This window comes from Mycteria americana, chromosome 4 (assembly GCF_035582795.1).
Source record: "Mycteria americana isolate JAX WOST 10 ecotype Jacksonville Zoo and Gardens chromosome 4, USCA_MyAme_1.0, whole genome shotgun sequence".
In the NCBI taxonomy this organism is placed as follows: Eukaryota; Metazoa; Chordata; class Aves; order Ciconiiformes; family Ciconiidae; genus Mycteria; species Mycteria americana.
In genome coordinates this window covers 85,775,632-85,802,749 of record NC_134368.1, presented here as the reverse complement: position 1 = coordinate 85,802,749, position 27,118 = coordinate 85,775,632, and the positions used below count along the sequence as shown (strand labels likewise).

The window sequence follows — 27,118 nt, the reverse complement described above, 5'->3', positions numbered from 1 at the left end:
AGTTTGTGCTTGCTTTCCTTGTGTCTTCTCCTCTCAGTCTTGCTTTTTAGATAGTCCAGTTTTACTACACTTCTCATAGCGCTGTCTCTCAAATACTAATCTTCCTTTGAAGACATTTACTGTTACTGCACGGGGGGTTTTTACCTCAAGATCAACCAGGACATCACTGAATTATGCCAGACTAACAAACACGCATTTGTGAAATACGACTTTAAACCACTCTACCACCTCACAGTAAATATCCTCCTATACATTAGTTTTTGCTATTCATTATTCTAACTTGCTGTTTTCTAAGCTACAGCAGACCATCTCAATGTCTGCTTGCTAATGAAAAAATATTTGAATTTAAAGCTCTAGCTGGCTGCAATTCTGTTTATAAAACAGTTCCAATGTTAACAACAGGATCTGTTTTGCATAGTAATCTCCAGCAGAGAGTCTTTAATAAAATTACAACTGACAAACAGATAAACTTATCCATTCTGGACAAAGGAGTACTGAAAATATAATACTCTACCAGTCTAAAAAATGAAAAAACAAAACTGTGGTATTTTTGATAGAAGCCATTTCCTTTTGTTTATGATAATTACAAAGCATTTTTGCTACATATCAGAAGTCATATTTATAAGTAAGTAGCTAGGAATAGCCCAGGGCAAAAGAGATTACAATTCATACCATTTCTGTTAATGTGAAAGTTGTAATTCTAAAGCTACTTTAAATATAGTAGAGGATTAACTCATTCAATTACTACTTGAAATAAGGTAGAGAAGCCTCCAGCAATTCAGCCGCGCAAAATGCTCAGAAAAGCAACTGGTACACACGCAGGTACCCTCCAACCTTTCTGTCCTCCTCTAGCAGCCACACAGTGGTATTACTCACCGCACAGCTGATAAAAATACTTCCCGTGCCTTCCCAGCCAAAGACAATCCGAACACCACAGCTGCCCCTCCCCGGCAGCGGAGGCAGAACGCAGTGCCCAGAACGCTCCCCACAACACCAGCAAGAGCTCCCACCAGAACCAGGTTTTTACAAAATACATAGCATTACAGGGAGAAGAACAAAAAAACCCAAAAAACCATCAAAACATAACACCCCACCCCACCCCCCAAAAAATCCAAACTAACAAACAAAAAAACCCCACCAAACTTACTTAAAAAATCTCATGCCCTCTAAATTGCTTTTTCACCGCAGGAAGCATTTTTCACAGTCTAAACATGATCATTGGGTACAATTAAGCTATGATGAACTAATCATATTTTGCAGTCAACCCAGGATGTGGTTTACTTTATTTGTATACAGGGACATATGCATTCACTTCATCTTCTTTTAAACTGAATACTGAGCACTAGGCAGCAAACTGATTATCAATCACTTTATTTCAGCTTTGAGATTATAAAGATTCTCACTACTAGAATGACGCCATCAGGATTGGAAATGTTCTCAGGCTAGACCAAAAAGCTCCTGTTGGAGTATTTGGAGACTGGAAAGAAAACTAGTGGGAAAGATAATTAGTGGAAATTAGCATTAGTGGGTATAAACAAGGAAATTATTATTTTCCATTCACATTTTCATTAGTTCATACAAAGTCTCCTAGAAAATTGCAGAGGGGCAGCTGTGAAGCACACAACCAGTGTTAAATTCGTAAGCATTCGTAGAAGAGACTTAGGACAAGCCAGAGAAGCCCCTGTTCTACCACTGTGGTTTACTCTATTTTCACATTTTATAGGCTAGTATCATTAATCTTGGTCAAATATTCTCAATGAATCAATTTTAGCCTGTGAGATTCACTGCTAAAGATTCACTTCGAAGAGTAATTAGTAGAACTGAGAGAAAAATAAAATACTTGTTTAAAAATTCAGCCAACCCCACAAAAATCTTCATAAAATACAAATGTCTGGCGAAAATTTACATTTCACAAGGGTAATTATAATGTGCTGGTTAGAACACAAAGTCTCTGACCACCTCTAAATATTCTATTTTCTCCTCTTAGTTAGCGAATTAGCCCTTTCTATAACTATACAGACATATTCTACTTTATTACATAATATGTAATAATTCAGTTGGTTTAAGATTAGGAAATTTTTTTTTATGTCATCATCTGTATTACAAATTCTTCTATTTTTTTAATTATTTTAGGTACTTGTTCAGCAATGCAACAGCTTTTTTTTTGCAGCCATGTTAACTTGAGTAATGATAATGAAGCTAACAACTTTAAACAAACTGTTTAACTTCAAACAAAACAACTGTTTTGAAGTAACAACTTTACTGATGTAATGCATAACTTCCTCCTCTTTGTAAAACATCATTTTATCATCTTGGTGGCAAGCAGGCAACTCTCAATTCAAATTAAAGGTTAGTGGAAACATTCCACTAATGTTTTGCCCACTGATTTCATAAACCAAAGTGCTACTGCACCAAGTGGCCTTAAATCTGCTTATCATTAAAGGCAAAGATTGTGGAATTAAAATACTGAAGGATTTGTGGGCTGTGTTGGGGGGGGGGGGGGGGGGGGGGGGGCCCAAAAAAGAATAGCAGAGTTTTGGGATTTGCATCTCCAACTACTAAAGTGAGATCAAACCCTGCAAAGAAGTATGTAAATATTCAGCTCTTTTCAACACAAGTAGTATCTATTCATGTTATATGCAATTAAATATTTATACATATATAAATATCTACACAGCTTCAAGGTCACTCACATAGAATACCCAAGTTACTTTTGCAGCTGATTATTGATTTTCATTTATAAAAAAAACCTATGAGATAATTTAGTAGATTTTTGTTTGTTTTCATAAGTTTGCCTTTCCCATACTTTTCATCATTTTGTACATGCTGATGGTGTTTATTCTATTTTTCCCTGTAATTTTTCCAAATGTTTTTCTGTGGAAGTTTCCATAGAACTAACATTCTTGCCACTCTTTTTTCTTTTTAAACCATCCTTTTCCTCCCGTATGATCCTCTAAAAAGGCGTGCAAAAAGCACTAAGCGCACTCTAAGCAATTATGCAATACCGCGTAACAGTTTCTTTCCATTTCTTTATTTAAATAATCATTTTCATTATCAAAAAACCCACTGGTACACACTGGATATTCCATGAAAACTTCTATTCAGAAGTTCAGGTCATTTTACCAAGTGTTTTATTTAAAATGTAATAACGAACATTAATTGTTCACACTGCTCCCTCTTGTGAACCTTACTCTGCATTTGCTAACATTGACTGTAATTTGCTATCACACTGCCTATGCACTGATGACATGCTAATCACCGACTAATGCCTAGGACTCCTCATGTTATGAGCACCTTTCATATTTGCTGCTATAAGCAGGACAACAAATCTTTTGATAGATCTTGGTGTAACCGAGAGACAAAGACAGAAGGAAAACATACAGAAATAACTGCATAGGCAGTGGTCATACTAAATTAATCACTGACTTGTCATAGACATCAGGAAAAGCATAATAAAGCAGTCATTCAGTCAGCGTTGACAAGAGTTTTTGCTGAATGAATAGTGAACGCTCTTTCTTATCCGTTCCTCAAAATTCAATTGTAGCCTGAACGTTAAAACCTAAAGAGGTCTGAACCAAAGACGACAACATAGAGTACAGGCCCAAAGGAAAAGCAGATGATGAAGCTGGCCACAGTGACCTAAAACAGGAACAGCAACCAAGTCCAAAGAAACAGTATCAGCAGCAAAACTGCAGTCACGTTCAGCCAGCAATATGTGATGGACTGTCACAGACTCACAGTCAGTAAAACTAGAGCTTTGGAAAGCAAGAGGCACAAAAGCAAGTGAAGGCTGGCAGATAACCAATTAGGTTTCCCAGCACAGTACACTGCTAATAGTAGCATTCAACTACGGTGATAATGGAAGAAAAGCCAGGCAGAAGCGGCGTGGTAGAAGATACAACAGCAGAATGGAAATCTCAGAAAAGCTCACAACTGGGACAGGAAGAGGGAGGCTGAAACCAGGTCTGCAGGGGAATTGGCAGCAGCAATGTCACTGGGCACTGCTTGCTTAAGATCCAAATAAGCAAACAGTTCCTCTGGTGAGTAGGAGATTTAAGGAGTTGGACAAGTCATCAACACAGAAATTGAAATCGCTAGTGTTAAGTGCCACTGAGTACAAATAGAGGGGAAGGGGCAGGGGGGAGAACAGCAGTAACGTATCTTTCACAGAATGACATGCTAGGGCTTTACTAGTATTCTTTTTCTACTTAGTAGCTTTAAAATATTTTTTTCCTGTTTTATTCCATCAGAAACAAACTTTGTTTTCTTGGCAAGGAAAAATACAAATTTTTTCATTTGGCCTAAAAATAAACTATGGTGTTAAATTCTTTTGTCAAGGATCTGCAGGCAAATCCTAGAAAAAAAGTCATCTCATGATGAAAAAGCAGAATAATAATTTTAAGAAATGTTGATAAATAATTATCCTTTTCCTATTTTTTTTGCAAATTTGGATTACATCAGCAAATAGCTTGGATTAGCCTGAAACAACATTTTGGAAGGTATACGTTTCAAGCAAAAATTTAACACAGCTATGTAATTCTTACTTACGTGGGATTGGAAATTATTTTACTCTAAAACTGAGTTGTTGGAAAAAAAAAAATGCAGATAGTTCATATCTTTCATAATCTCCAAAAGGACAATAGCTGTAACTAGAAAAACATTGCTGTCTTTGTTACATTCTGCAAAGTCACAGAATGCTTCCAAAAATGAGAGATTAAACAGACTAAGACTCTTCAGCTTGAGAAAAGAGCTGTCAAATAAGAGGGAAAGGACATAATAGGGTTCTATAAAATCAAGGATGGCATAGAAAGATGAACATAAAGTAACTATTCACTGTTATACAAGGACTAGGGAATCAAGTGAAATTAATAAGTTTCTAGAAGAAAAACAGAAGCATGTTTCAATATAATGTGTAATTAAAACAGTGGAACTCATGACTAGAGAATCCTACAAATGACAAATGTAAAAATGTAAAAATAAGCTGGATAAATTCAGATCCACGGCCAAGACTAGAAAAAGAAAATGATCTTTTTTTATTAACTTATCCTCAAGCAGTGCCTGATCATCCTATCAGATAATTAAATCCTTCAATTCTCTGTTTTCTACTAGAATATTTTAAGCACCATGCTTGCTTTCAAACCTGTCACTTTTATATTAAATTTTAAACCATAAAGCAAATACATGATTCTGCTTTCCACACACCTAAGTCCATACCCGAGTTCGGCATGAAACACAACTAGGCCTCTAAATCATTAGTCCTGATTCAGCCCAGTATATAGCTACCCAAGTTATCTTTTTAATTTCCACAATGACAAGAAAACAGCTACATTCAGGCAAAAGCTTAAATTCACTGAATAAGGCTGTAGTGAGAAAATTCAACTGTTGTTACAGTAGTGAGTTAACTACTCTGAAATTTTTTATTTTTTTTTAATGTAAACTGTTCACTTTAAGCCAGGAGAAATAGTTCATGTGAGTGATTCAGTGCAATTCCATCACAGTGGATTAATATAAACCTTTCAAAGAATATCAGATTCTAAGGACCTCTTTGGTCTTTCATCCTGTCAGTCTTATTTATGGTATTGTATTTAAGCACAAGAGTTCACTTCTAAAAAGAAAGGTAGGAAAAGGAAAGCAGTTTGCAACTTTTCTCAGGTCTTGCAATTTTACTGCAAGAGATAAAGACCAAAGAGGAGATCGAATTAGTAAACCAATAACAGGAAGCAAATGGTAGGAATCCACCAAATCTACCTGGATGGCTGCCAGGTTCTTCTGTTCCTGTGATGGAGCCTCATGGACAAAACGCAGCCAATTAGAATGGCGTGGATTGCTTGCATCCAGGATATAAAGGACCTCACCTTTACTCCCACGAACCTGAAACATTAAAAAAAAACCCAAGCAAAATTAAAATTGTTTACCAAACACACACAAACATGTAAAACACTAAGGCATGCTTGTGCTCAGCAAGTGACTCTTGCATTCAACGGGTACTCACAGCTGTGGTGCACATTCACCTTCCTCTATAAGCATATTTATTCACCTCAGAATAGGGGGGCAACTCAAATCCAGCAACTGGTGTCAGCTTCCTTTATTGAGCTCCCCTCTCTCTTCTTAGCCTTTCCTTTAATAAACAAGTAGTATGACTGACTCCTGGATCTCCCTAATCTGACAGTATGGTCACTGGTGCTCATGTTCTTTCCTCTTTCTTTGTTCCTTCAAGTCCTCTTTTTCTTTATGATCTTGCCAGAAACCGATACAACCCGAGAGGTCCTTTCCCATTCCAACCCTATCAACCCTTTCCAGTCTTCCTTTCTGAATTCTCCTCCTTCACGTGTTCTGATACCAGCATTTTACTCCTACAGTCTACCTAATTCTTCTTATACCTTCCTGTCTTTTGTCATTCAGTCTGTCTCTCATCACTTTCTCCAAATTAAGGTTGTAAGCTCTCCTGTCTCCAACTCCTTTTCCTTTCCTCACAACTCACTATTATTGTCCTACCTTCCTTATCCAACACACTGTCCGAGAGCGGCCCATTTTCTTCTGTAACCTACACATGTCCTCTAACCCGCTCCTCAACTCACTGTGCAGCGTTTCTCTTCTGCTGACACTACAGACAAGGCCAACAGTAACCTTCTTCTGGACAAAAGGCATAGGACATTCCCTAATCTTGTGCTATTCCAACCACCATTTGGTTCCAACACCACTGAGTTCAGGCTCTTGTTCATGAGTTTCTGTATTCCTGCACTCACCCACGTTCATTCAATGATCTTTGCCTTGATAGTTCTTCACCCTTCACTTTCTTTTTTCATACTCTATATTCTTCTAGACTCACTTGTCCTTTGCTCATTATGTGCTAGCAGATCCTATTCACCCTCTACAGCCAATTCCTAAATCCATCTATTTCTGCCTACTTTCACATTTCCAGAAGCACCTCAACCTTAACTGGCAACCATTACAAACAGAATACCTCTGTATCTGAATTCTACTTTTCCACTATCTTTGCCGCTTCCCTCTTCTGTAATCTTACCAGTTACTCAACCAACTTCCAACCTGAATTACCAGTTCTGTCTCCATTCCCATCCCACTACTCCATCACTAAATCCTCTTTTTACTTCTTTATCACTAAATGTAACTTTTCTTCTTCATTCAAATCCCAAATTCAGTAGATATGCTTTCATTATTGTTACTTCTTACTGCCCCACACCAATCCCAGATATCCCAGAAACTTATAAAACACTTATTGAAAACCATATTCCTAACTTCCCTTTCAAGTCTTCTATGGGTTTGGTTTTCGGTTTGGGTTTGGTTTTGGTTGTTAGGTTTTTGGTTTTTTCCCTTTAGCAAGGGCAAAATCCATCTTGCCTTTGGATGGAGATCTATCTTCAAATCAAGGACCAATATAATTGCATTTATTCATTCCATATATCCTATTTAACAGTTCACTTGAACGTCTTTTATATATGCCTCTCTAAATGAAATTTAAATATGTAGCCTCAATGAATAGCAGTCAGACTTAAACTATGCTTGGCTGAAATTTTAGCAGAATAGGAGATTATTTCAGTAAACAAATTAGTATACGATATAGGTGAAGGGCTGTAAATTATTTAGTAGAGGAAACAAACATGTTCAGGTTTTATCCACTAAGTGAAGAAGCCACTTTAAAAAAAAGAATTGCACATAGAAGATAAGTCATCTCCACATCACAAGCTTTTGGCTACCATTACAGATCCACAGAATTTCTATGACTGTGACAAAATTCCAGCTTACATTGAAAAAATAAAAACAATAGAAATAGAAACTTAATATTAACCAAGTCATTCTTCCTCCTCAAAACACAAATACATACTGCTGAAAAAATACAGCTGCCACTGCCATATAAAAAATGGATTGTTTTGTTTTAAATAATGGATCATCCGAATCTCCACAAATACAGAAGACAGCCATGCAAAAAGGTCATACAGCCACACTATTATTCCATGTGATTTATTTATATAATGAACATATTTTCTTTTTCATCTGTCAACAAGAAGTATCCAGAGCAGGTATTTCCTAAGAGCTAGGGATTTCAGCTATGTAAGATCAAAATCAGATTGTCTTCATGGCTTTGTATTTAAATTGCTCACATTCTTGCTATATTTGTTTCTAATAGATGCAATATCATATTTCTTCAGTATGACTGCTTAAATTACCTAAACATTTAGGATATCATTCGAAAGAAAAAACTGTATTCCATTACAATAATAGCTGGTGACAGCATATTGTTCTCAGATTAAAACAAAAAAACCTACTGTAGTTCTGCAAACAAATAAAAGTCTTCAAAATTTATTGTTGTTCTTCCAAAGGAAGGACACATTATGAAAAAGTGCTAATATTTCAAACTTTAAAAGTTGTTTTACTTTCAAACACACAGATTAACCACAGTGAAAAATGTCAAACCTACATATTTAAATGCACCTGGAAACAATATTATCTAACGCTAAGCACTGCAATGGGTTTCCCAGAGAGGTTGTGTAGTCTCCATCCTCAAAGATGTAGATACTCAAAAGCTGTCCTGGGCAGCTTGTACTAGGTGGCCCTACTTGGCCCTACTAGGTGGCAGGGGGGTTGGACCAGATGACCTCCAGAGGTCCCTTCCAAGCTCAGCCATTCTGTCATTCTGTGACTATCACCCTGTGAAGTTATGCCTGCTCATTATTGGAACCGTTGTTTTCATTAGGAGCATGGGCAGAATGAGTGCAATCAAACCATAAAAGCAAGCTCCAAATTTACACAAAAATACATGCTAACAGTGTATTCACCTCCTGAAAAGCCACCTGCCAAGCAGAAGCGCTGCATTGGTTATACTGTAATAATCTTCCAGTTCTAAATAGAAAAATCCACAGAGCAGAACCTCACTTTGAGTGTAAACGGTTAACATTGCAGATTAGCATCTTTGAGTAACTGAAGTCAAGCTAATAGCTTTGTGATTTAGCTACCAAAGTATGGGTTACAGAAGCCCACCATGTAGGTCCTATAAAGGTTTCCATCAGATCTTGACTCGAATTGGAAAGAGAAGCAATCAAGATCCTATTATAAAAAACATATGTTACACTATCTAGCTTTTCATCCATTCTTCTTCATTTGCTTGATCCTTAAATTATATAAAAGTAATTTATATTCACTTAAATGATACATGATCATGTCAGTTGTGCTTTCTCAGTCTCTGCCAACCCATAAAGAGATATCAAACACAAAGCAAAGACTTAACACATAAGGAAACTATTGATAAAAGAACACGATAAATCTCTTAAAGATGTGCTATATTTTCTATTGCTTTTTTCACCTTGTAAAGAAGTAATGCTGCATCAAATACACAGATGTGAGGAAGAAAAGTCAAGAAAAACAGTCAAAACACTGTACTTCACACAGACTAGACTGGTGATATTTACCATTCCTTTTCTCACTGGTTGCATGGATAGGTGAGTTTCCTAAATGAACAACCGATCTTTGGCAGTGATCTTAATCAATATTTAAATAATCAATATTTAAAACAAACAAAAAGACCAGCTCTTGCTTTGCAAATATATTTCTCAAACTCAAAGCCAGTATAAGATAATCATGGTAATTAAATGAAATAAACAGCTAAACTCTACATTTTCAGTTTAAAATAAGTGCACCTAAATATCCATATTGAATTATTAATCGAAATGCAGTTTGGAATATGTCCCAAAGGGTGTTCCCTCCAATAACAGTCCACAGAAGTCCTCAGTCATCCTTCTGCTTTGTGGCACGATCACCAAACAAGAAAATCAGTTTAATTAGAAGATATATCAACAAATACAAGTTATAATGCTTACACGTGGGTCTGCCTGTAAATCTGTTCTGATATCCAAGGAGACAGGATCAGAGATGAATGTCACTAAGACAGATGTTGCACCATAGGCCCACACAATTCTGCTAGCCACAGCAACAAGGAATTTTCCCCTCCTGCACTCCTCCATCAGTGACACTGGAAAACATGAGAAATGTACTGTATAGCTTCAGTATCTCCCCCCAGCCCTGGCAGCTGCACCGGCTGTAACAGCAAGGGAAGAAAATGGGATGACAGTATCACTGCTTACATGCTTCTCAAGAAACTTAAAGATACTGCAATTCACCTCTCTACACCACAGAACTAGGACTCAGCATGTACATTTCTGGAGCACAACAAAAAAAACCTCCCCATATTGAATAAGGTTTCTTGGCTTTCTTCATCTCTGAGAGCCCTCTTTTACAAATATTCCCACACATATCCTTACCACTTACTCCATACGAGACCTGGAGAACTAAACAGGATTCATTCTGCAACAAAGCTTCCAGTCTGCTCCCAGGGGACCCCTTTCCAATCACCCAACCACTCCAAGAATTTTCAGGACAACCTGCCTACCACAACTATTGCTGGCAGGAAATTGTTGGAAAACTGAGGATGTCTTTCGGGGAGAAGAAATGAAAAACACTTTTGTATATCACAAACTAAAGTAGAAAATTCTTTAAGGAATATTTTCTTAATGTATCTGCAAGTAAATTACTGCATTTCCCCTATACATCTGATCTGTTACAATCTTTTACAGTTATAAGGTACTTAAAATAGAGGCAAAAGATTTTTACAGGACTGAGGTTCCCTGATAATTTTATGAAGTAGTATCAACTTCACAATGCTAGTGAACATATTTGTATTTAAAAACTGTAACATTTGAACCTGTCACCTGTCTACATGAATAATTTTATGTTTGAATGTTATTTTCCCAATTTCTATACAGTTGGTATTACCTGAAGTAAGCAAAATCATCCAGTTAGCTTGAGGTGTGTTCCTTAAGATCCTCAAGTTACAGTGGTTAATCCAGAAAAGACCTTAAAAACTATTTTAACAGGGCCTGAACTCAAGTACAAAAGTATTTCTGATTGATTTTCTAAGGCCACCAAACTAAAAATGCTCTTAAGTCATGAGACCACTGCTAAATAATAAAGGATTCAGTCATCTTCATAGATTAAGAGAGACCTAGAAGGATTGTATGATACGCCTATGGTTAACATGGAGAATCAGTGAAAAAGCTAGAAATAGACCTCAAAAGCCTAGCCACCAGTAGATGATGTCATACTCTAATGTTTTGTTTAAAAACAGGAAACAGGACCTTATCCCTATTTCCTCTAAATAAAGGAGTAAATCCACAAAAGTTGAGGCTGCCTGCTGTAGTTCAATAAACCATTTTGGTCTAGGAGCCATTTATTGCTGAGGCTCTTTTGACCACTGAGACCAAGATGTTCCTGTAGTTTCTGTAAGCAATGGAGATAACTTGGAGTTTCTATTACCAGTAAGTGATGTGACCAGACATGCAGTCACCTTTGATTTCCCAGGCTAAATAAATATGAAACGAATTGCTACTTAATTAAGTACAGGCTCTTTGCCATGAGCCTAGAACAAGGCTGATCCAAATTCATGCCTGATAACCCAGAACAAGGTATCTTCCCATTTTACTACAACACCCTCAGTATTTGGTCACTCACTACAGTGAGTGATATGCATACACATATCCAAAGCATGCACCAGACACGAAAGCACCTCAGATTGAGGTGTCTAAGAATTATCTTCCTGAGAATCAACACAAAAGGCGTCGCTGAACTAATTTAGTCAAATGACTTCACAGTAAGATGAAGTACCTGACATTCACTGTTATGACACAGGGGGTTTTACCTCAAGATCAATCAGGACATCCTTGAATTATGCCACATTAACAAACACCACGTCACTACACAAGTATTCGGAAAAAAATGTGCCCCTAGTCATTGTATAAGCTACCATATGAAACCCTACACAGGCCTAAATAAATGTCTAAGCTGCTTGTAATGCCCATCAACAACATGCAGTACTCCATCTGCTAGCCTTTTATGCTGCAATGAGATTATCTCCAGATTTTCAAAATACATCGAAAGTTGTCATGTATGCTACTTCAAAATGCTCATGAGTGCAATTGCAAACACTCTACCATGCACACCTGGCAAGAGAAGAAGAAAAAAAAGCTTCACTGAAAATAAGCAGATGGTTATCTTTGCTGAAGGCAGTAAACACACTGTCTGCTTTCTGGAAACCATTTTCTAAACATTTATAAATCTAAAAATCTATATTCATTCAAACAATCATGTAAAGAAAAGTACTGTTTCCTGCATTGCATTTTTTTTAATAGCTGAAAACATGATTTTTATTGTTAATAGTATAAAACGGCTAGATGCAATACTTCTGCATCCTCAGTTTCAGACCTCTGTCACAGCATTCGCTGCATAGTAGAAACTCACATTTTAACATTGCTGTAGAAAGTATTAAAATAACACTTGCAAAGGAAACCTGAGGCAGCAACTGTTGATTTACTTACTAAGAAGTACTGGGACATAGATGCATGCTACATTTTTCTTCAGCCAAAATATAGAACAACCGTTTTTCACGTTCATGAAGCTCCTGCTGCCGCATGACGTTACTTGACCTTGTCAGAGACAGAATCATTCAGAAAGATCATTCCTAGACTTCTGCTAACATTTTGCAGAGCTTTCACAAGAAGGGCTGAACTTCACGTTCACTGGAAGGATACCCAAATCTCCTTAACCAAATTGTGCGTGATCTTCTATAACAAGTTCAGATTAGAATACTAGCATCTCAACCTATCAGCATGTACTTTCTAACATCTTAAATAAACCACGTAACTGAAGACGTGAAGCTAACATTCTCAGTCACTTTCAGGAGCAGATTCTTCTCATCACCAAAACCAGATCATTAAGGTTCCTGTTACAAAAGTCACAAAAAATTAAAACAAAGTCATACACTTAACATGAATAAAGATGACTAAATCAAGCTTTAAAAGAGCTGATTAATGAAATTTAGCTAAATAAACAAACTGGTAAGAATATTAGTAACTACTTTAGACACTCCAGTGGGGATTAATTTAACAAAATTGAAAATCTAGAATGCAAACTTGCAACTGAGATAGGGCATCAATGTCTGACTGTTATGTGTGGCAAAAGTTATTTTAAATGCAACTTGCGTAAAAATGCATCCAGATGCATTTGTCTAAGAAATGAGAAAAACAAAAATGTTTCTGAAAATTAAACAAAGATTCACACAAAAACATTAATAGCAAATAATTTTAAATGTAAATACTATCTGAGGAGTAATGACTGGGAAGGTAGTCTTCACACAGAAAAAATAAAGACTACATTGCTAAGAACTAGATTTCTAATATTACATTCATCTTGAGAGCAAAAACACAGAATTCTTCAAATTAAGATTTATTTTATCATGAAACTCAGGACATAATTCAACTTAATGCTTGTATGTAAAAGCCTTCCTATGCCAGAACCACATTTTATAGGCAAGATATCAAAAAAAAAAAAAAACACCAAAAAAACCCCAACCAAACCAACAAAAAACCCACCACCATTAGCCTAAAGTGCTTGACTTCTAATACCTCAATCCTAAACATTAAAGTTCTGATCTAAAGCTGGTTGTAGCCAACAGCAGATTTTCTACTGCCTTCACTAGTTTTCAGGCAGGGTTATTTAACTGGAAACAATTGCCACTGCAAAAGCAATGAGAGTTAAGCAGTAGAAACATAAGTTCATTTCATTTTCTCATACAAATAAACATGTACATTAGTTTCCATTGAAAGACTGATTTCCAGCATGCTTCTGTTCTTCTCTGTTTTAATATAACAATGAAGAAAACATAATGTTGGCAGACAGACAGAAACCAAACCTGAAATATGTAACATTCAGCATTACACAGCGTATTATGTGCCATCCAATCCTGACCAACATTTCTTCATGGTATGTCATAGTATTTGAAGAACGATTAAGTCTTTCCAGCCCTCCCTGTTTTAACATTTGCCAAAGTCATCACCAAAAGTATATGCTTGCCACAATCCAATAGTAGTGAAATGAATGCTACTTTCTTGGTTAGGGACAATAAACAAAATAATAAACTGAATGGATATCTTCCCTTTGCAAATGGACATCTGAGCCTCCAGAGGCAAAAACTTCTGTGAACTTTCATAACTAAAGATTATTCTGTTCTTGCCTTAAAGCACTTGCTCTTCCAACAAATACACATAACAAAATTGCTATGCCAAGTATACTAATACGGACCAACAAAGCAGTATTTAATCAAGGTGTTAGTGGGATGCTAACAGTAAGAACAAAACTCTCAATTCATCACCAGCAACTAGTTGCATACTTAACTAGCACAACACGAAGTTCAGTCTGAGAGATAATGACATGGGGGTTGGGGGATAACGGGGAGGTGGTTTTTTGACACAAAGAAAGAAGAAGCACAAAGCCATTTGGACATTTTCTTAGCTTTATCTTATTACTCCTAACGTGGTTACCACAGGTTTGGGGTTTTTTCCGTTTCATGTCACTTGTAAATAAAACACTTCAGCATGTAGCTCTTTACAAAGATCCTTACAGCATGATCAAGGATGCTTCCCCACCCCAGTCCTCTGGAATCTGTTGAACGAGCAAGTGTAAACCTTTGATTTCTTCAAAACTATGCAAGTTACAGGCAGACTAATAGCATTCTGCTATATTTAATTTAAACATAAACTCTAACATCCTCAGAGCTTTATTTAACAAAATCACTGGACCCAGTAAATTCTTTTGGGTTCCATGTTTTCCCAAAGACCAAAAGAAAACATAATGTGTACAGTTCTGTCTCAATGTGACATCTTAAAGATGCCAACTCACAATGTTGGTCTCGGAGAAAAAGGAATAGCTTGATCAAAACAGACCACATCACAGACCACAGCTCTACACAACTAGAAATGCATGTGGTAAACTTCCTCACAGAAAACTATTCCACAAAATTCAAGCTCAGATCCCAGGCATCACATACCAAGAAAAGAAATGTTCCACTCATGTTCATTTTGGCTTATATAAAAAGCCTCTACTACTTAGCCTGCTTTCTAAAGGTGACCTCTCTGAAAACATATTTTTTTTGACTGCCATCAGCCTGTGAGATCAGGCTTTAGTGTGCCTTCATCCAATAGTCTTCAAATTAATTATTTTTAATATCTTTGGTACAGCTGACTACGTACAAACTTGGCTAGTTACTGTGACTGCCTCCCACAGTCTCTGGAATAACCGTCTACTTGGACTGTTCAACTTTTTACTTTCTGCATTCCTGGTCTCTATTTTCAACTTAAGACGACTCTCAGCATGATTTAAATTATATTATAAAGCTCACGTTCAGATCAACTTCAGTAAACATGAACAACTTGGGTTCAAACATTCAGGAAGTCATAAAATTTGGTATGCAGGAATCTTTTCAAGGCTCTCAAAACTAGGTTACAATAAGATATTATGAAATGGTTTTAGAACAGCTCATAAAAAACTCATTTTCTGATTTGCTGTCGACGGGGTCATATTAGTGTCATCAGTAAATACATGTATTTGCCTTTTATTTTCAGTCTTACAGAAACAGATAAATCTCATTTAATCATCAGCAATGAGGCATCTGGAAAATCATATGGCTTTCCAACAAACTTAAAGACCTTCTCGTTGCCATAATCCACCCACCATCCCTTCTGAAAACCTTGTTCTAGCTCAAGTATTTTATTGATTTAAAATAACCTGCAGAAACCTTGTGAAAAGGCAAGTGAGCCAGGGCACGTTAACACATAGCGTATTCAGCAAACATTTGTAATAAAAGCACATTGTATTGTTTTGTTTTCAGCTGAGAACAAAGAAGATGAAACCAGCTGCTCCGAGTACATAACCAAGGCAGAGAGGGGAACAAATTGTCCACACCTCCTCTCTGGGAAAGGGTATTTTGGGCACACCTCTAGATTATAAAAAGAAAGAAAAGGGAAGGGGGCAAACAAAGGCACAGGGATTCACAGACTTAACACTCATCTAGGAATATTTTGCCACTCACTGTATTTATGCTGAGTTTGGGTTTAATGAGATGGGCTTTTAGCATTCTCCCACTCATTGTTCCAGTATGTAGAATCTATTTATAGCTCTGCTAAGACCATATCAACACTATGCTCTCTTTATAAGTCGCTCAGCGATGTTAATGCTAGACTTTTTTTTTTCAATCAAACATTTATTTTGTAACAAATACACAGATAGTGCTTTAAGCCAGATGTCAAACATAAGTTTTTTTTGTACAGTGCCACATAACACAAAAATAACAGTCATCCTTCCACCTCTAACCATAGAAAGGTGAAAGAGTAGGAAATGAGCCCCTTCTCAGTGTAAAACAGGACTAAATATGCATTCAATAGAAACTGCTTGGCTGGGGCAGGGAGGAGAAAAAGAAGGAAAGGAATTCTGCTCAAAGACCTAGAGCAGAAAAGATTACAAAGACAGAACAGAGACACCGAAAAGCAGGTGTTTATAACAAGTTGGAAATTTGTTATTGCAAGTATTTTTCAGTTAGTGTAATCTCCTCAACTGATAAACTCAGACAGATTTTTGCTACAGGCAAATACAGCTATGACAGGAACTTGGATAGGTTAAGGACCTAATTACAAGATCTAGTGTATAAACTACTGTTGCTGCCTAATACATATAAAAAAGTTTAGAAGAGCCCTGAAACTCATTATGCCTTCATCTGCCCACAGCACCAGGTTTTTATTCTGCTAAAGATCTCACAACTACACATTGCATTACAAAGTTGCTAAAATTTAAAAACTTCACTTATCATACAATTACCAAATCCTACCACAAGTGTCACAGCAGGAAATGTTTTATATTAGTTGGAGGAAGCTATGAGCTGACACCTGTTGATCAGCATAGACTCACAGAATCACAGAATCATATAGGTTGGAAAAGACCTTTAAGATCATCGAGTCCAACCGTAAACCTAACACTGCCAAGCCCACCACTACACCATGTCCCTAAGCACCTCATCCAGACGGCTTTTAAATACCTCCAGGGATGGGGACTCCACCACTGCCCTGGGCAGCCTCTTCCAGTGCTGGACAACCCTTTCCGTGAAGGAAAATTTCCCAATATCCAGTCTAAACCTCCCCTGGCGCAACTGGAGGCCATTTCCTCTTGTCCTATCACTTGTTACCTGGGAGAAGAGACCGACCCCACCTCTCTACAACCTCCTTTCAGGTAGTTGAAGAGAGCGATAAGGTCTCCCCTCAGCCTCCTTTTCTCCAGGCTAAACAGTCCCAGCTCCCTCAGCCGCTGTCCCTCAGCATAAATCAGTATCTCAGTAACTTACAATCATCTTCCCATATTCAAATGATTTTAATTTTTTTTCATTTTCACATTTTTCAATAATTTTTCACAACGTTGTTATATTTTTATGTTTTGCTTGACTTGCTGTTTTTCACACCTCATTGATTAGAAACTATCATTTGCTATTTCTTTATCGTTTTAAAGAAATCAATCCCCCTCTGCCCAAAAAGCATATTTTAAAAGCATCAATAAGTACAAAATCTCACTACAGTATCTTGGGGACACACACACACACACAAAGAAGTATTTGTTACAGTAAAAACTTAATTCTGAGACCACTTTTTGCTAGGTGTGATGATGTCACTGTAGACTACTCACTTCCCACATGAGCCTGCAATCTGTGTTCTCATCCAGTTCCTGCGGCATTCGCTTCTCCCCTGCAAAGGGGCCAAATTTTTCACCCTAAGGAATAATTATAAAAGAAAAAGAATCAGTGGGGGAAAGAAAGAAAAAAAAAAAACAAACAAACCACAAGTGAATTACCAAACTCCAGCAGAGGTATCATTTTTAGCTTCAAATGGAAAAGGAGAGTTTTTCTTTGTCATCCTACTACAGGCCAAGAAGGTGCACATCCTTGATGGTTCAACTTCAAGCTCATTCCCATTCTTTTCATAGCTTGGAGAATCTCTTAAAACCATACCTTTCCTCTACATACTTATTTCCCCTTTGGGAAACACCATTTTTCTTTATTTTAAATAAGGCTGAAATTTACAAGTGAAATTTCTTACATTTCTTATAAGATTTTCAGGAAGCACCTTGCAATAGACATCCACCTAAGACAAAGTATTTGGCAAGCACAAAGTTTACATTAGATTTATTTGCAAGATTATTTGCAACGCTACTTTTTGAAGTGCCACAAATCAAAACACTGAATAACTGAGGTTTTGATCATACAGAGAGATTCGTTTAAAACATAGGGAGTATGCACATGTCTATGAATTAATTCAAGCCTTCATAAACAAAATTAAAATGTTATACCACCTGCTAGTCATAACACATGCTGTGAAAGCATCCATTGATATGTTCTTCTAAAAGTTTTGGGTATCAGTGGTTTTTTTCCTTCACAGACATCACGCTAGCAGTGGGGTAAATTATTTAAATAGGACTTTTTTCTTGCACAGGCCTAACTTCCCTCCCACCCCCTTGTCCTTATTTGCAGTGACAAGCCCTACCGGAATGCAGACTGCTATGTTCCTTTAGGCAGTATTCAGATCAAAAAGCTCCATATACTTTTATGCATTAGGTATTATAACTATATAATGAAAAGCAACTTTGGTGTTTCTTTAAAAATAGCAGTATTTTGGCTAATAAAAGTATCAATCCTGTCCACACGTCCCTTCCCCCAGGCACATTCCATGATCACAGAAACAGCTTGCATGTTTTCCCTCTTGCTTAGTTTTTACAGACCGTCTAGAGGTAGAGTGCAGAGGAAGAAGTGGAATGGAAAACTTCCAGGATCATTGCTCTTAGAAGTAACCAACCAAATAAAAAAATCCTGGTATTTAAAATTAAATCCGAAGAGGTAATAAACAAAGGAAAAGAAAATTGGCATTGCGTAACAAGGCAACAGAATTGAGGAGCAATATTTTAAAATGTGCACAACTAAGATTTCATTAGAAAGAACAGCAAAGCAGAAAGTAAAAAGACAAGAACAGCAGAAAATTGGAGCCCAGAGCAGTGACTGAAACACAAATATGGGAAGTGATAACAAAAACTATGGGGCTTCATCTCCGTCACTTCTCGCTGATCTCCACACCACCCTTCATCGTTTTGCTAATCAAATGAGGTAAGGGTTCCTCCCCTGACAGCTTTACAAATCCTGGGATGTAATACTCCAACTGAAATTTCCTCCTCCTTTTACCTTCATCAGCAATGAAGGTGAAAATAGGTCAATACAGCTATATGTGTGCAGCCATCAACGTTTCCCAGCTTATGCTGAGTGCCACCCCAACAAACATACTGCTGTCTAATAGGGGCCATGCAGGTATTACACGGGAGGCAATTTTCTTAGATTGCGCTGTTTGCTTAGACTAAGGAGGAAGAAGAGTCAAGATGGTGGAGAGGAAATCTGCTCTGGAAATGTATGGTCCTACCTAGCTCAGTAAAGATAAGGTAGGCCCTTTCTGGAGCAGACACCTCCTGCCAGGCTGAACTGGCTTTTCCCATTCACTTAGAAAGCAACAAGTAGTTTTGGTGCAACAAGGGAAGCAGCTCACTACAATCGCTGAGCTCTAAGAGAAGGCATAATTATATCTGCAGAATCTCTCATTACTCATAGCAATTATCAAGATGAAAAGATGCTTATTGGACTATAATCTAGATTAGTTCTGTAAAAAGAAAAAAAACTTCCATAAACTTGAAATGGAAATTACTTGAAGACATAATGAATAAGGAACCTGAAAAAGCTAGTTTCCCATACTCACTTCAGTGGCAGAATAACACTCTTGAAGAGGGCATAAAGAGATTAATTTCTTCCTTAACTACTTTGGAGGCTTCCACAACCCTCACCTCAGTAATACTTTCATCCTTGCAATCCAAAGGATCCCTAGATATCTTATAAAGCACCTACAGGGTTAATTTTACCCATCACTGAAGCACACCACCTCTGGGATGAAGCACAGCTACAGCTTAATACTGCACCCTGACTCAAAACAAGAAACACCATACATTATTCCTACCTCAGCTACTCCAAACCAATAAACCTCTACTGCAATGTTTAAGACCTTCTAGATGCTCAAAACAATAGCAAAAGCAAAAGGCAAGATGTCCACCTCTAAACGTAAAGTAAATGTAACGAACACTAGGTGATTCAGACTTCTAAGCACTTTTTATAGCTTCTCAAATTTGGAGAGAAAGCAGAAATTAGAGACAACAAAACCTGATGCCTTGGAACACAAAGGTCCATGGGGATAAGTGCAGTTATTCATTTAGTCTTTCAGAGCATTTTCTTCATATATATATAAAAAAAATTATTAGTCCTAGCTGATAAACATGCTGTCATATGCCACCATATAGTCATCAAAAACATACTAAGACTTCAACTTCCTCTCTGATCAACAGAATGAGGCATACACCACAGTCTAAAGTCAACCACAGAAATGACTGAAGATATGAAAGGCGCATCATTCAAATGTTAAAAAACCTATTTTCAACACTTGCTTTCAAGAAAACAGAAGTGCCCAATCTTCTTCCAGTCGCAGCAAAACACTGAGAAATGTAGTGGCTGTCTGATGATGATACCAAGGGCCTTATGATACTGGTGCTGCAACCAAAGGTCAGCTGTTGGATAAAAGAAATTACAAGAGAATCACAGCTTTTGTTAAGGTAACAAAACAGAATGTTTCCACCTTTTATGACTACAGACAAAAGTTTGAAAGCATAGCCTGAAGGTGCAAAAGCAGATGGCAGACAACAGCAGTTCAAAATGTATTACTACCAAACCTCTGCTAATAGCAGAATTTTCAGAGGCCTGCTTCATGATTACTTAGCACTTGGAGAGTTGGTACTGTAATTTCTGATTATAAGATCATCTGAAATGTGTTTTACTTTCAGTTAAGACAACTGCAGTTGTGCGATAGCAATAAGAGAGAAAACAGTGCAGTATTTGCTACTCAGGAACATAAGCTCTTACTTCACAATTAAGTGTCATGCTCAACATCTCCTCCCAATCCCAAAGCTCCAAGGAATTAATTTAACAGCTATTAGCTACTCTGTATCATAGCTATGAAGTGTAGTACTGCTGCCTCATTACTGGACAGGAGAACATATTGAGAGCCCTTCAGATGTGATTTTTCTTTCCGTGGAAAAGAGTAACCCACAGTCTGGCTATATCCAACATATCACCTGTGTTATTTACACATCCACCCTTCTCTGAACAGCTGCGGCAACACACAGTGCTTAGGTCTCCAACCATTTTTTAGGAATACCTGTTTCAACCACTGCCCACAGAGCAACTCAAGAGCCGGTTCCTCAGCCTATCAAAGAGCAAAGTCTGCCTCTCAGACACATACTTCTGATCAGGGCTTTGCATACCACAATTGTCTGTGCTACCAGCACAGAGGATTCACTGCCAAAGGAGAAGCCTGTAACAAACACTGTCACCAGACACTCCAAATACAAATAGATGTTACTACAACTGCTTCTGCCTTTACCTTTTGCATTCCACATGCAATATGCCACACCTGCAACATTTCAGTTTTGCTAGGATGTCCTGTATGATGCGCTCATACCAGCAGAGCTGTGCAAGCAGAGCTCTGACAGACTATACTTTGCCTGTATAGAGAGAGTTCAAAAGCAACATGGAGTAATTGAGGCAAGAAAATGCTCTATTTTTCCTAGCATGCAGCTCTAATGGTTCAATTGACAACGGTGTAAAGGAAGGGGGGGCAAGCAGCATACAACCTTCCTTGCTGTGTGAACTCCCAGAGTTTTCAAATGAAAGTTCAGAACCTCAGTGGAAAAAATTTAAGCCAAGTGTTACAAAACTGTTCCCCTTCCATCCCCTATTAACACTCAGGGACACCATAAAAATGAGAGACCCCTACCCCATGGTGTCTAAGCCTTGTTGATGAAACCACTGAAAAATTAGGTAGGGCTGCCAACCCACTCAGAGCCAGAAGCAGGACAAAGATGGAAAGCAAAACATACAAAATACATAGAAGTGTATACTAATGCAGGGTTCGTAACTTTAGGTATGCCTTTATCTGTTTAAACAAGCCACCTGGATAGTTACAACTGGGATTTCAGATAATCAAGAGACTTTCAATTCAGTTAGGAGGTGTCAAGGGACATGACCTGGTTGGGGTATGAGAGACCTGCAGTTCAGCTGAATCGCATCTTTCACAGGCCCGGCTTTATCATCCCGAAACGATGAATCAAATCATCCATCCCAGCGAGCTCTAAGAGCGGGAGGCGACAGGAGCCTGCGACCGACGGGCGGTACCTCTGCCTCAGAGGCGCACCGCGCTCTGAGGATCGCCAGGCGATCATGACGGAGGCAGCCTCCTGTCTGGAGGAGCTCTGCCCTCAGAACAGTGCCAAAGACACAAAGTTAAAAGAAACGGGGAAAACAAAAACCCACAGAGAAAACCCTCCGCCGACCCTGCAGGCTAGTCGGCGGCCCAGCCCGGCCCGGCCCAGCAGGCCCCCGCGCCCCTTCCCCGCCCCAGGCGGCAGCGCCCCGGGCACCGGGAGGCTCCCTTTTATCGGGGGGGCCGAGCGGGCGGCGCCTCCCCTGAGGAGAGCGAGCCCGGGCGGACGGAAGTGGAGGCAGCGCCGACAAAGCGGGGCTGAGGTGAAGTTTGAGGGCGGCGGCCCGGCCGGCGGCGGCGAGGGGCGGAGGAGCCGCCCCGCTCTCCTGTGATACGTGGCAGCCGCCTCCCGCCGGGCCGGGCCGTTACCCCCCTCGCCCGGCCATCACCCACCTTTTTGACTCTGCGGGCCGTGTAGAGCCCCATCCCGTCCTGCACTTTTGACGACTTCAGGGCAAACCTATCCGGCACGTACATGCCCAGCATTTTGCACGGACTCGGGCCGCCGCCTGCTACCGGGGAGGAGGATTACCGGGGACTTCCATCCCACCGGGAGGGAGGGAGGGAGGGAGGGAGGGAGACAGACCGGGGGAGGGGGCAGGAAGAGGGGCTGGTTGCGGGGCTTTCCCGGCTCCTGAGGAAGAGGGGAGGAGCCAGGCGGCCGGCGAGGCCCCCGCCGCGGCCGGGCAGCGGGGCCGGGGCGGGGCAGCGGCCGTCGGCGGGGGCGAGGCAGGGCCCGGCTGCTCGCGCTCGGGGGCTTCGCGCCGTCGAGGGGCGCCCGGCCGCTGCGCGCGGGTTTGTTAAATCGCGTTGTGTCAATGTCGTGACAGGAAATACGAGGCCTTTGGGTTTCCGATGCTCCCGCTGCTGAGGCCTGGTCCCAACGACATGCTCCGGCGCAGGACAGAGCGCTGGCAGCCACCTAACACGGCGCAGGACTAACGCACAAGAGGCATAAGAGCGCATTCCTCACCCGTAGGTTGGCTTTTGCTTCCAGAGCAAATGGCTCTTCATCAGCGAGGCACGGCCTTGTGGTCCAGCACTGTTCTGACAATCAGCCTTCGTCAGCGGGTTGGCTTTTCACTCAGGTTTCTGCAGCAGTGTAACCTCAAGGCAGGTGTGAGAGGAGGGAGGTGAGCAGACAGCACTAGGACTCAACTTTGAGAGATGGAGTTGATTGTGAAGCCTGACAGAGGCAGATGGGCTTCACCCTGTCACAAAAAAAAACAGAGTTTTTTTTAAGAACTGGAACCTCTCACATACATGCTGAAATATATATCTGCTGATATTTACAGACATGGCTGCTTGAAGAGAACAGGGGTATTCTCACCAGAAACAATACCCAAACACACTTCAATGCTACATAACACTTTCCATGAGCACTATGTTTTCTCAGACATCGCTCAGATTTATCCTCATTATTTTTGTATTGCAGGAAGGGGTGAATCCAGATTTAGTTTCACTTTTGAAACCACATAATCCTTCACTTTTGGGAACTGTTTTCGAGGTAACTCAGATGGAATGTCAGAAATTTAGCAGCCCTAAAGGAACCCAAACATAACACTGTTTTTGTCTGAAGAGTAATATCCTATATATTCTTACAGCATACCCAGCAGGGGCATTGTATTCTGACTAATACCACACACAATCTAGTTTGAACAGGGAGAGAGAAGTCACACTTTAGCAGGTTGCTAACATCACACCAGTACTCTTCTTTTTCATAAAACCGCAATATCCAATAGGGAACTTCTTCTAGAAAGCTGATTCATTTCAGTTGGGATTTCAGCCCACATCATACATATTGTTGCTCTCTAAATTGAAGTAGTGACCATTGTAGTTGGAAAAGGGATTTGGTTACATCTGATTATGCAGTTAAAAGCAAGTACAAAGACGTGTGAGGCAAGCAGAGGGAAAAGGAAATTCTAGACATATTTTAAAATTGCACTGCAAATATTAGTTAGACCACTGGAGTGTAACAACCATTTTCTCTTAGTATTTTTCCAGAGACATTAACAGATGTATAAATAGAAGTATGAAAAGCTTCTAGTTCCCACCAAAGTATTAGAAAAATTTTGTATTTGTGTCAGTTGGAAGCAATGAAAAGATGTCCAGAATTTTAGTTACAACATAACAGTGAATGGATCATCATAAAAGCATGTGTATTGTTTTGGATCAGTTGGATTTTTACCAGTCCATAGGCAGACATCTAGAGAAAAATAAATAAAAACAGGGCTAGCTGTACATGAGACTCCCTTTGACTACTTTCTAGTGCTCTTTCTAGCGCACAATGATGCCATTTTGTGTTTAGTATCTAGGGAGTCATCGGTAGATATCAAAGTTTTTTTAAAAAAAAATCTTAACAAAGGTAATGTATATTCTTGCCAACACGTGCTTATATACACAAATATGTGTATAGTGCTGCATGATATCATTCAATATATGAGCAACTGCTCCGGTAAATTAGATGAGGCCCTGACTTTGACAAGAAAAACAAGGAAGAGAGAATTCAACAACATGGTTGGAAGAATGACTTTGGGAATGAAAACAATCAGACACATAGGTTTTACACCTAGGTTGATAGCCTGGATCCTGACTGTTAATTTAGTAAAAAAAATAAAAAGAACTAAAATGGAATATCTAGATCTATGTAAGAAAGAATTCTAACACCTCAAAAACAAATACATTAAACAGAGAAATGAAATTGCCTGGGCCAACTGTTTGAGTTTTAAGAGTAAGAGCAAAATGTAACTATTCTTTTAATTAAGATCCAGCTCCAAAGCTTCCATATGCACAATTGAACATGCTCAATATTTTTGTAGACTAGAATAGTTTCTTGAATGGAGGCCAATCTGTCTTAATACATATCAGATAAAAATGTTAGCATCATTTTCCCTGTCTCTGACCTTTTCCAAGCACTATGAATATTTTAAAATCATTTTCTACTTTATGAAGGTCTCATTATTTTTCTCTTAAAAAAAAAAAAAGAACTTGGGGGTGCTTCATTTTGAACCTTAAAAGATTACATATAACTTCACATAAAATAAATAGTACATAAAATAAATAGTACAGCATAACTGGCAATGCATTTACATGTTTTGTTTTTAAGCTCTTGAAGTATGCAAGACATTTTTTCATTTATAAACTTCATCCATTATTATTCCAACATGAAATGCAGTTACCTGTATCTCATTCAGTTTAAGCAAAATAGGAAAGATGCTATATCATTGGACAAAACAGACACTAGTCTCTCCTTTTGTAGTGTAATGGGTGTTGTGACATTAATCAGATATTCACAACTGCCTGGCCACCTGTACCAACATATTTTTTTTTAATTTAAATTAATCAGCCATTGACCATAAGGTCTTATAAAATGGGCTTCATGCACTGTTAGTGTTGGTATTTGTCCTTTCTGGTTCATACAAGGGCCACTGGGGGGAATAAAGTCAGCCTTGTTGAGCATAAAGCTGACAACTGCTACTCAAGCAGACACGTGTGTTACAGCTCTGTTCTATTTTGTCCTAGCTGCACTTGCAAGGAGAGTGAGGTCCGAAAGGTCCAAATGAATCCAATCGGACAGAACAAAGAAGACAGACGTCACATCATGCTGAATGTACGTTGATCACTAGTCAATGGCAAGGGTGGAGCCCAGTAAGTTTCAACATAACTCTGGTTTGTATTTGGTATATACATAGCATAAGTGCGTATAGCCTCCTGTAGTCCTCTGTTTGTCATGAGGAAAATTGATTGCCGAACACACCTATGCCAGCATCACCTTCAGCTGAGGATGCAGCATACACCAGTGAAAGGAATTTTCTTGCTGACATAGCTGTCATCTCTAAAGTGAATAACTGAACCAGTGAATACATACTTCTGTTAACAATCATTGCAGATAAGCCAGGGTTTGCTGGCATAGCTGGCAGCAACTTGGGAGCGTGAAGAAGTCAACTGTGTGACACATCTACACTGACAGAACTTCCCAGTGCCAACCAAGTCTCAGACTCGTGAACCATGAACCCCTAGTACCCAGGCACAAAGAAGCACTTCCAGGGCTCCCTCCACACACACAAGCAGCCACCAGATAGCATAGAACAAGTGAATAGCTTTCTACTTTCTTAGTAGAAGTATGGGAAAAACTTTTGCAAGCCCATTTCCAGCCCATTTTCCCAGAGCCTGGGAAATGGTATGCCTTGGTGTGCACCTTCCAAAAGCACTCTTATCAACAGGTTTTTAGTCTCTGTATCATGATCCACATTGTCACATCGATTTCTTCTCAGAAGGTCACTGCCAAACAAAAGGTATATTTGCACTAAATATTTCAGCAGGTAGTATCTATCCTCTACAGTTAAATCAGCACCCTTCCCCACACTTACTGGCTTGCTTTCTTCAAGTTCCCCACTCCTAAGCAACAGAAACACCTGCTCAGGTAACTTTCTTTGCTCTGTTTTCAAGTATTCTTTTCTTGGCACTTGCACTAAAACAGGTGCAATTGAGGGGAGGGTGACAATCAATCCAGGAATGTTTGTGCTCACAGAAACAACCAACTTCACTGCCAAAATGCTGTCTAGGTGGCTTAACCGAACTGACGGGTGGCACTCGTGCTCTAGAACAAGGTCTGAGAAACTGGGTTGTGCACACAACTTGAACAAAAGATCACATGCAGAAACCACAGTCACCCAGAGAAAACACAAATGACTTGTCTGAGAGTCCTTAGACCAGATTAATGACAACACTCATTATTCAACAGATTTGATTTACCACAGCCAGGCTAAACAGCAGTAGATGTTGTTCCAAAAATAGGAGGAAAGTAGCTTTGATACGTACACAAGATAAAGTTATTA

At 39.0% G+C, this 27,118-nt stretch overlaps 1 protein-coding gene and 1 long non-coding RNA gene across 6 annotated transcripts in view; one reads left to right on the top strand and one right to left on the bottom strand.

Annotated features, from left to right (window-relative positions):
* Positions 1-22,972, bottom strand: part of PRDM5 (PR/SET domain 5) — a 94,647-nt gene extending 71,675 nt beyond the window's left edge. For 4 of the 5 annotated variants that reach the window (XR_012775659.1, XM_075501163.1, XM_075501166.1 and 1 more), the window contains exons 1-3: positions 22,674-22,972; positions 17,569-17,652; positions 5,749-5,871 (exon numbers count right to left, since the gene is read on the bottom strand). Coding sequence is in view for 4 of the 5 variants with exons in the window: in XM_075501163.1 (XP_075357278.1) it covers positions 5,749-5,871; positions 17,569-17,652; positions 22,674-22,766 (300 nt within the window). In the remaining variant the exon portion in view is untranslated. Of the gene's footprint in view, positions 1-5,748; positions 5,872-17,568; positions 17,653-21,401; positions 21,518-22,673 lie in introns of those variants that run through there. The other variant, XM_075501164.1, reaches the window with a different exon arrangement.
* Positions 22,632-25,923, top strand: LOC142409516 (uncharacterized). Its single transcript, XR_012775660.1, has 3 exons — positions 22,632-22,747; positions 23,111-23,255; positions 25,803-25,923. It is a non-coding gene; the product is annotated as an uncharacterized LOC142409516 (long non-coding RNA).
* Positions 25,924-27,118: the final 1,195 nt, after the last annotated feature.